This window comes from Carlito syrichta, unplaced genomic scaffold (assembly GCF_000164805.1).
Source record: "Carlito syrichta isolate Samal-C Ts95f unplaced genomic scaffold, Tarsius_syrichta-2.0.1 Scaffold308946, whole genome shotgun sequence".
Taxonomy (NCBI): Eukaryota; Metazoa; Chordata; class Mammalia; order Primates; family Tarsiidae; genus Carlito; species Carlito syrichta.
Window position 1 is genome coordinate 845,174 of NW_007253042.1, and position 11,220 is coordinate 856,393.

Here is an 11,220-nt window from a genome sequence, read left to right on the forward strand (position 1 = left end):
AAACGAGTATGTTCTATCCAGTTTCTACCTTTAGCCAGCACAGTAAAATGGCAGTTACATCTCAGAGGACTGTGGTAAGTGAGGCTTTAGGCGCTAACTTTTAGTTACATGTGCAGTTCAGAAATTGCTCCTGTCTGATTAAAAGAGGATTAAAAGAAGATGACTTTTTCTTGACCATACATTGTTTTAATATGTCATTTTTATTAGCTTCCTTGCTCCAATTTCCCTGACTTTACCACATTATCACATGCATGGCACCTAGCATTGCTTTGTTTTGAACATACATTTTACATTTTATCTTTTCTTCTGAAAAGCAAATTATCCCTTGTACTTTAAGTTATTTGGTTCATCATTTAATGCATGCACAAGTGCTGCATTTATAATCACTCCTGGCAGATAAATTTGAGTAGCTGATACTTATAATGAGTTTTTTACTACCCTCAGCTTCACCTGACACTCAAAGAATCTATAGTTTCCATATTTTTCCTGGTCGTCTATGAAATTTGTGTCTAAATGAAATCATGTTCTTGTAGAACGTGATTCAAATACCTACTTTAGAGACTGGTGTTTCTTGCTTCATAAATGGATCCTATTAGAGTGGGAACTAGTGCTAATGGAAAAGATATCACTGCTAGCTGTTGTATTCTACTACAGAGTCTAAGGCTTCAGAGACTCAAATTGCAACCACAAAACACCTGCCATCATCTGTTGTTTACGAGGACAACAAATTAAAGAAGATCTATTTTTTTATTGAGGCATTACAAATTATGGTGACAAAGTTTTATTGTGGTACCTTTTTCTTGGAAGCCCAAGAGTCAGCTAAGTTACTAAAAATGTTGATGAAACTTATTTCACTCATGGTTGTACACTCTTGCATCTTTGTCACTTTTTATTGTAGGTATAAAATGTCTAGACATTGACTAAATGGCTGAACATATTGGCATAGCTCTGCCTATTAGTAGAAAAAAACTCAATACATATCTTTGGGGTGATTTATTATTAATGCCAAAATTAATGACTAATTATAAATTGTAGTAATCAACTACACCTCTTGGCAATAACGGAGTCTGCAAAAATATAACTAGAATGCCATTAGCCATAGAAATGAATGAGCTATTTTATAAAGTTATTTTAGGAGGGGTGAAGCCAACACTTCTTTATTTGTTTTAGCATGTAATACATAATAGCTACAATTATAGAACCTCTTAGAGTTTATAGATCAAGTTTACATGCATTGTCTTATTTGACCCTAATATCAATTCTATAATGTTGTCTAATATCAACCTTGTACATTACTTCCAATTGCTAGATGAGAAAACTGAGGCTCAGAGAGTTTGAGATAATTTATCAGTCTGTTTATTTATTCATTCCAAATTGGTTAAGCATCTACAATATTCCTAATGAAGGAGATTCAGAAGAGAATATCAGAGAGTATATTCTGTTGCATTGGTGAGCTAGTGGTCGGGCAGGACCAAAATCCCCTGGCTCTCAATCTAGTACACTGTGCTACATTTCCCAATCTTGTCATCCATCCTGGAAACTCCCACACCACGCGGCAAAAACATGCTTTAGTGGCATTTTCAGAAGCAAAATGCCAGGCTGGATGGATGTTTGATGTTTCACAAGATGGCATTTATGTGTTGTATTTTATATATTTTTTCTTCTGATTGTTAAAGCCTGGGAGTATGCTTATTAAAGCCAAGTGCTGCTCAAGAAACATCCTGAAGGTTTCTGAACTCTAGTCTTACATAGACACACCATACTGTTTCATAGCTGTTACATATGCAAATGATAGTGCTTAAGCTCTTCCAGCTATACCAAAGAAAAGCTAAAAATTAGGGAGTTGATAGTGTTCTTTTCTTTTATAGCACACCACCATCACCATATACACAGTAATATATACAACTTCCTCCAACTTGAATTAACAATAACTAATGAGACTAATTTGTTGCTAATTTGTACCATTAGGAATGGCAATCTGAATTGAGTACAAATAATAACCGCTAATTATTGGAGGTTAGGGAAATGAGCCAACTGACCACTTTTCTCTCCTGCTCTGAATCTGATAAGTTTCCTTCTCTTGACTGATTAGTTAAGAACCAAGGATAAAGGCATTAAAACCTTAATAATGAGAATTAAATGGTTTTGTGGACCTAGGGTTATTTTTAAAACAACTAAACTGACAGATAAAATAAATGTGAAACGTGCAATTCATCTGGTTATGTAGAAGCCAAAGGAGTACCTAAGCAGAGATGACAATTTGCCTCTATGGAAAAGTCGCTCTTCAAATTTTCCCCTTATCATGACAGCTTTTCCAACTTGAAACATTAGGATTCTTTGGTTTAAGCAACTATAATTGATTAGCTAATCTGATGTAAAAAGAGGATGATTCATTGGAAGAATGCACAATAACTCACAGAAACAAAGGAAAACAGAAAAATCTCACCAGAAGTTACGCATCTTTAGAGATTCAGGCTACAGAAACGAGTGACAAATGTTTTTGTCATGTGGTTGCCCTTTTCTGATATGTATCAACTAACTCTTGCTGGTGAACAAACCACTCCAAAATTCAGGGACTTAAAATAATAGTTATTCTTTATTTTTCACAAGTGTGCACTTCAGATGATTTAAACTGAATTTCACTAGCAGTGACTCTGCTCCTGGACTTGCTGGATTTACCAAATAAAAAATATAGGGTGCCCGGTTAAATTTGGATTTTAGGTGAACAACAAATAATTTTTCATGTAAGTGTGTTTCATGCAATATTTGCAACATCCTTATACTAAAAAAAAATTGTTGTTTGTTTGAAGTTCATATTCAACTGTAATACATTTGACAATTCTGTCTGGCATCTCCTATCTCCTCCTGGGACCAAGAGGCTCAGCTAAGCACATTCTTCTTATGGCAGTGGCAGAAGCATAAGGGCAAGTGAGTCCAACTGTGCCAGCACTTTTCAAAACTCTGCTCATGTTCCAGAAGCTGACATCCTATTAGCAAAAGCAAGTAACATGGTCCAGGAACGAAAAAGTATGTACCACCTCTGTAGGAGAGCATGGATATGGCAAAGGACATGAATATGGGAAGGGGTGCAGAATTGGGGCTGTTAACACTACAGGCTGTATCCATATCTTCCTCTTGAGTCACTTCTCATGAAAACCAAGTTCCAGGGGTGGAAAGTCTGAATGGTCCAGCTTAGCTTATTCACTCACTCTTTGCCCAAGAATTGGTCACTTGATTGACAGTCCCAACAAACCAACAGCTGTGGTGGGTAAGCAGTGTTTTTTGCAAAGGAAAACCAAAGTGTCCGACCAGGATAAAGCACCATGGATCCTGGGTAGGTAAAACCATAGATGTCTACTCCATTTATGTCCCTGATTTTGCTTGCATTCCACCTTTTGACCTATATAAGAGATGTGAGTCTTGTATAAAAAGAAGAGATAAGTTGGAATTCGGAGAAATGTACAACAGTGAGCCCACAAAAGTAATGGCAGACCCCAGAGATCTAGTAGGGAGGGTAGATAAAATAATCACGGAGTGAGGAGTGACAGAAAAACATGAATGGCAGAGCCAGCTTAGCTGTATCATAATTTTTTTTAAGGCTGGATCATTGCACTGCTGAAGGAATCCCCATTATTAGGCGCACCTAGATTTCAACATTATTTTAGAAACTACCATTAAATTTACACTAAACAGAAAAAAATATACATTTATTTAACTCAGACTGCATGTGTATTTGAGTGAAAGAATCTCGCCTATTTAATATTTCCGATTTTAAAATTGATACGTAATAGGATGGTATCCAGAAAATTAGTGACATATTTTGGTAAAATTAGTTGCCATGATAAGTAAGACTAGTATTTATATGTTTCCTGGAAATATTAGACTGACCAGTTTGGTAGCATTTTATAGGGTGATTCTGAAAAACAAAAATAAGGTATGTATTTTATGTCATTCAACAAATGATTTTGGGGAAATTGGCTAAAAATTTATGGAGAGAGAACAAAAAAAAACTGCATACCTCTAAGCTATAAATAAATCCCAGGTGATTTAAAGAGTTCAATATAAAAAGCATTACTTATATACCTACATGTACCCCACAGCTTTATAGTAAACTAAAGTAAAAATAAATAATAAAAAACAAAGAATTCAATATAAAAATTTTTTTTAAATCAAAAGAAAAAGACGAAACAGAAACATATGTTTAACTGATCTTATGATGACAAAGGATCATCTATGCACAAAAGCAATAGAAGAAATAATAAATGAAAGATCAATAGAAATAACAACAAAGAAGTTTTGGACTTCAGCAAAAGAAAAGTAATCATAAGCAAGAATTAAGAGCAAAGGGATAAATTGGAAAAATTGCAACATAACAGCAAAAGGTCAATTCCTTACAATATAAGTAGCTCTCATTAATCAGTAAGAAAAACAAAATAACCCAGACAAATTGGAGAGATCACTGAAACTGAATAGGTTGAAAACATCAAATAAATGGCTCATGACATTACATGTAGGAAAATATAATAAATCACACTAATATCCTGTGAACAAGAATTGTTAGGGGATAGTCCAGAAAGAGAAAAACTACCTACAGTAATATGATAATCCAAGAATTGAGCATAAATCACTATTACAGTGATTTTGTAAAATAAACAATTTATGTTTGCTGATTCAAATACGATTATTATGTTAAACTGCACTTCCCAGGCAGTCTTTTCTACTGAGAATTAAACTAAAGAAAAAATACTATGTGTAGCACTTTTGCAGAAGTGAGTATTATCTAGAGGAAGAGTAGTTTTTGAACTATATGAATTGGGGGTTTTGGTACTAGCTCTATTATGCATTAGCTGTGTGATTTTTACCCATCTTTTGTTCCCTATGTCACATCTGTGAAATGATAGTAATAATAATAATAATAATACCTTTCACTTCCCAGAATTTTTACAAAGATAATATTAGGTAACAGAATAAAACCTTTGAATTCCTGCCTTGATGTTATCAATGATTATCTAAATTTAAATTATATAAATTGCTACAGGATGCTAGGAATGAACTAGTAAATCATTGGACTAAAAATGTTATATCTTTATCTGCATCTCTCTATCTCTCCTTATAGAAAAGAAATAAAGAAGTTAAAACTGAGAAAATTCTATAATTGAGGAAGCATGACAGCAAGTTCTTCTAGTTTCCTATGTTCCTGAAATATACAAACACTTCTCTGCCCCATGGCTAATTTTTCATTGAGTGAAAGAAGTTGATAGTGAAATAAATGACTTAAAGAGGTAGCTAAAGAAATATTGATAAAAGCTATAGTTTACTGGTTCAAAAGTACTTCCTTCCTCCTTTCTTACAAAAATTAAGTGAGATAAATTTCTTTAGCAAAATTAAGAGTTGGATAAAACTAAAAACTTTTTTTCCCAACACTTTTTGAGCACTTACTGTGTTCTAAGCACTATGCTCTATAAGAGTCAGTGGTTTAGAAAACAAAAGCTCTGCCACCTGCCTCTTATAGTTTAGTGAGAGGCACAGGTAAGTGACCCAGCAGTTATAATTCAGTGCTGTGACGGTGAAATACAAGTGCACGAGGCGAGAACACAGCAGGAGCTTCACCCAGTGCAATGTCAGGAGTAGGGTGGGAGTTGGGTGGACAATGACAGGAAAGTCTTCCTGCAAACAGTAAGAAGGCAAACTGACAAGCTGCAATCTGAACAGGGAGAGGAGCTAACCGCAGGAAGAGTTGAAAGAAGAATATTTCATGTAGAAAAAATGAAATGTCAAATGTGGGAATAGAAGTGAGGAGACCATATTCCAGAAACCAAAAGTTGTTTGATCCAAAGGATGATGCAATATGAGCAGCATAAGGAAATGAGGCTGGAGAGATAAGCAGGAGCTAATCATGAATGACCTATTAAGCCACATTAAAAAGTGTGGATTTTATCTTGGAGGGCAGTGAGATTAATCAAGAGATATTATATTCACATTTACAGTCTAGTGGAAAAAAAACTGAATGTAATGTGAATGTGTGGCGGTGAGCATGAGGAGAGGAAGGTTAGAGACAAAGAAACCAGTTTTAATGCTTTTGCAGTAATTCACACCACGAAAAAGAAATGTTGATGTCTGAAACAAGGCTAATGGGAGTAGGGGCTGAGAGTAATGAACGAACCTGAGAGATATATAAGGTATAAGTCACAGAACTTGGGGATCAATTTCATATGAGGGTAGTGAAGGAAAGAAAGCTGTTAAGTGAGATGCCTTGGGTTTTTTTTTTTTTTTGGTTTGTTTGGTTTTTTGGCTTGGGCAACTGTGCACAATGACAACGTTAACTAAGACAGTAAAACAGAAGTGTTTTGTGAGAAAGAAGATGATGACTTCAGTCCTGAGTATGTGGAATCTTGGGTATGTGGAATCTTGTGGAATCTTGAGGCATGTGATAGAGATATAGAATAGTCCATTGGAAACATGGGTATAACTATCATGTGAAAAATCTGGGCTGCAAATACTGATTTGGGAGTCCTCAACAGCATTGCTTTAGCTTCTGAAGCTAGAAAGTAGATAAGAATACTCAATGAGTGTATAGATTGAGATGAAGAAAGAAGACGTAATCAAACACTTAAATACAGATAGTTAAGAAAAATGTCAAGATGAGCTCAAAAGTTAAACTGGGAAACTGACCAGAAAGATAATAGGAAAAGAAGTTGAGTTTGATGCCCTAGATACTAAGGAAAAAAAAAAGGACTAGAAGAAAGAGGTTATAATCAAGTCAAATACTTAAGAGAAAAATAGAATGACAAAAATTGTCCATAGACCTAGAAACAATACAGTCATTGGGGAGCTTCCTAAGAATAATTTTATTGAAAGTTAAGGAGAGAATCCAGATTGCACTGAAGATTGAAGTGTGGATGGGAGATGAAGATATAGTGTAGAACAATTTCCTCTAAGAGATTTGCAAAGAGATTGAAAGTTAATAAAAAGATAACATGAGGATTGAGAGAGTGTTTTTTTTCTTTTTGAGAGCAAAAAAGACTACATTATATGCAAATACCTATGTGAAGAAGCGAGTGCAAAATTACAAAAACAGTAAAAAAATAAATAAGCCAGTGAAATCCATTGGAAGTGATCCAGAAACTAACGGGATATAGTAATAATGCGATGTGGTTACATTTCTAACTGTTCAGCATGCATTCTGTAGCTTCAGTCTCTGAGATCCAGGACCTGATTATGGTGTCCTTAATTAGGAGATGCAGTATGGTTTGGTGTCCAGAGCATAGATCTGCAGTCAGATATTCTGGATTTTATTCCAAATTTTATCAGTTCCTGTCTATGTAACATTGAACACATAGCGTATCTTGCATGATGTATAAACACAAAGTCCTTGGTATATGTTTCTTCTATAAAAAAGAATTCATGTGAGTAAATTTACCATAGGTAATAATTCCCTGGAAATAGTTTTCTTTTTACATTTTAATTTATTTATTATAGAGTTGTGGGGTATAAGTGAGGATTTACTACATAAGTAGGCTTCATACAGGTGAAGTTTGAGCTTTTAGCTGACCCTCACTCTCTCTGGTTGTGGACCCGTGTGCTCTCCATCCTCCTTCCTCCTTCCCTCCCCTAGCAAGAATTTTTTTTTTTTTTATGTTTTAAACATTTGCATGGTTTTATATTAGGGATATGGAACCCTTTATTATTTTTGTCAGAACACATCTATATTTCTTCTCCTTATACTATGTCTAGTGTTGCAATTCCAAGATAACCACAACTTGAGTATTGTGGGCTCTTATAATTACTATACAGCTGCCAGTGACAGGTTTTAGATTGTTTAGTATGGCAACTATTATGTCTAAATCTTAATCTTGAACACCATCATTGATTTATGTTTTATCAAAGTTGTTTTAGAGTTGTTCAGAATACTGGTCTAGTCAGCTGGAAATTAAAAAGTGTTAATATGAAAGTGGAACAATTTGACATTGAGAAGCACTGAATTCTAAGCACAGCTGTAGTTCTTGATGAGTTCACTGTTGACAAGTCATTATTTATCTCTGTGCCTCACATTCTTTCCTATTCAGTGCGTATGACTTTTCAGACCTTCATTGTAAAAGTCTAGAACATACTGGCAAGTCTGTGTGTGAATATAAGAAAATGACCCTTAACTCCAATAGCTAAAAGGAGAATTAGAAACTCTATAAATAGTGATTATTTTATATTGGGACTCAAGTACTGTGTACATCTGCCATTGGGTATGGTTTGTAATCACCAGTTCTACCCAGAGTCCTACAAGAGTGGGATGCTAAGGTCAAGAGAGTCCTCATTCTACTTCCTTCTTGTGACACTCTCAACTGGTCAGCTGTCCAAATACCATCGATGTCTCCTAATAAGTATTTGCAGGGATTGCATGACTATCAGGCATTTGCTTCTGCAAGCAGAGAATCTTCCTGTTTCATCTGTCACTACACACAGTCCCTAATGGGCAGGAAGAATGATAAAAGATAAAATTATTTTATTATTGAACTTTTTCATGCTCTTTTGTCTTTTTCTCTCCCCTGGATACATGCTTTCTCGAGGACAGCTTAAGAAACTGAGTAAAAAAAAAAAGAAAATCATAGTCAAACCATAAACCCTGCTATTTGTAATCAGTGCATAGCTTCTGTGATGAAATTTGTGAGTAATTCACTTCCCACTTGAGCTTACCAATGTGGGATCTAATGTTGCCACCCTGAACACTAATGAAGGAAGTCAGACGGCAGTGCAGCTTGCCCTTGGGGACTCATTTCTCACATCACCAAGAAGTAATTTCTGTCGTTTGCAGCCATCTGGTAGCCTGGATTGTGAAGATGAAGTTTCATTCAAGTAGTGCTTAAGAGCAAAGGCCTGAAGTCTGCCTGGATTCAAACTCATTTTCTGCCCCTCACCTCACCCCCCTCTATACCTCAGTTTTCCACCCATAAATAAGATTGTCATATGATAGCATTTATTTCTTATAAGAGTTTATTAAATGATACCCGTTAAATACCCTACATGGGGCCTGATGTATAATAAATGTTTAATTAAAGTTAGATATTATTAAATTATTAATAGTAGTGGTGGTGGTCGTATTGGAAGTAATAGTAGTGCTTTGGTAATGTCTGCCTGTCAGTGATATAGGCCTTATTAATTTTGTTTTTAAGTTCTAAGGTATGTCATTCAGCCTGTCACAAACCAAGATGAGAGGCTTTCTATTGTAGTGATTAACCCATGGTTTCCTTAGGTGGCTGGATTACAAGTCACCAGGTATAACCACATCTTAATAATGAAACTGTGAAATCTCACACTAAATAGCATTGTTTTTGTTTTCCTGGTATTTGGAGGAGAGATTGGATTGTATTTATTTTACATATATAAGAACATAAACAAGTAACAGTGATAAAAAATGTATTATTAATTTGTTTAAATTTGCTTGCTTTCTAATATTGAAATAAAGTCTATTCCAACCAGAAAAAAAGCTATGACATTTGCATTATACTACTCTGTGCACTTCCTACAGCACTCAGACTGCCATAGTGGGATGTTATCTTACCTTGTAGACGCTCTTTAGAATCTTCTTACACATTTGGTAAGCCGATGACAAACATGGGACTTAAAAGCATTCTGGCTTCTTAACACAAAATTCAAATTAAGTCATAAAAGCTTAAGTTTGCCATTTCCAGTTGCATGGGCCAGTGCTACAGACCTGATCCTGCTGGCATGATTACATATTCCATTTGCTTTTGTCTTTACAGTCCCACCAAAGATCTCCAACATCTCCTCAGATGTCACTGTGAATGAGGGCAGTAATGTGACCCTGGTCTGCATGGCCAATGGCCGTCCTGAACCTGTTATCACTTGGAGACACCTCACACCAACTGGTAAGCAAACCTTTTGTTTCCATTGTGCCACATATAGATTAAGATATCTTCATATTCCTGAGATCCCATGGATTGGAAAGGCAAGCATGGATCTTGTTATTAAATTTCTGAAAGAATTTCAGCATAGGTCTCTTTAGGGTCCTCGTGGTCTTGGCTGATTTGTTCATCTCTACAAAGTTTACAGCCATAATATTGAATATATATTGAATCCATAGTATTGAATATACATATAATTTCACTTTCAGTAGGACAGCTCCTCAAGGCAACAAATATAGAAGCATTAAATGACTTGATATTATATGTAAAACGTATACCAGTTGGGTGCCTGAGTAACTTGGGGCAAAGTTTTGTATGAATTAAATTTGCATAGTTGTTTGTATGTTTGTTTATTTTGCTTTACTTTTAACTATAGTGTCCTAATATGTAGCACCTTGTGAAGAACACTGTTAGGAATAATACAAAATTGTTCCTGACTTCTAACATCCTGCCCTTGGCATCTGGCTCTGTGATGGTCATCAGACATGGACTAAGCTGCAGAGCTCATTAAGGAACCCAGCGATTGATACTAATTCAGGGAAAATTAGAAAATAATTTTCCAGGAATGTCTTCAGTGTTCTTTCCGCTCCCATCTCACCACCAATACCATAACTAGGTTCTGGGCTTTCTTGCTTTTTGAACTTTATTTAAATGTTTGACAAAGTTATTTAAGATTAGCTGAATATATATTCCCCTACTCTATCAGTTACATTTTTTAGATGCAAAACCATGCCTTGCAAATAGCACAGTCTTTATAGAATGAAGCCTGCTATTTAATTGTTCCAGAAAGAGGAGTTATGGATCAATTATTCATAGAAAATATTTATTTTCATAGAGTACCCCTAACTAACTGATTTATATATGATAGTCTCTTAAATTTTTCTCATATAAATACCTAGATATTTAAGTTATTCATATTCATTTAAATTACTCATATTCACAGCATATTCATTTTGGAATAAATACCATAAAAATATTGTGCAAAGCTAGACATATAATGGGAGTTATCCTGAAATAGTTCTAAAAGATCAGGATAGTGTTTGCTCATAGAGTATTTAAAATTTCCGTATTTTGTGGTGTAAGTATATGGGGCCTTTATTTGACATTAGGCCCTAAATTAATTTCTCAGGTAGCGTTTGGACCAATCTATAGAATAGTTTTATATGTAGGCAGGGACTCTTATTAGAAGCTTCCATTTTCTTAAGAAAATGTCACCAAAAACTCAATCTTATTTGGATATTCAGCTCATCATTTATTGGTAATACCTATGCTTATTTAAGAGATCAGTATCAAAGTCATTGCC

At 35.0% G+C, this 11,220-nt stretch overlaps 1 protein-coding gene across 1 annotated transcript in view; it reads left to right on the forward strand.

Moving 5' to 3' along the window:
• LOC103268867 (limbic system-associated membrane protein-like) overlaps positions 1 to 10,018 on the forward strand; it is a 410,284-nt gene extending 400,266 nt beyond the window's left edge. The window contains exon 3 of the mRNA XM_008066465.2: positions 9,756 to 10,018. Coding sequence (XP_008064656.1) covers positions 9,756 to 10,018 — 263 coding nt within the window. The remainder of the gene's footprint in view (positions 1 to 9,755) is intronic.
• The last annotated feature ends 1,202 nt before the right edge of the window (positions 10,019 to 11,220 follow it).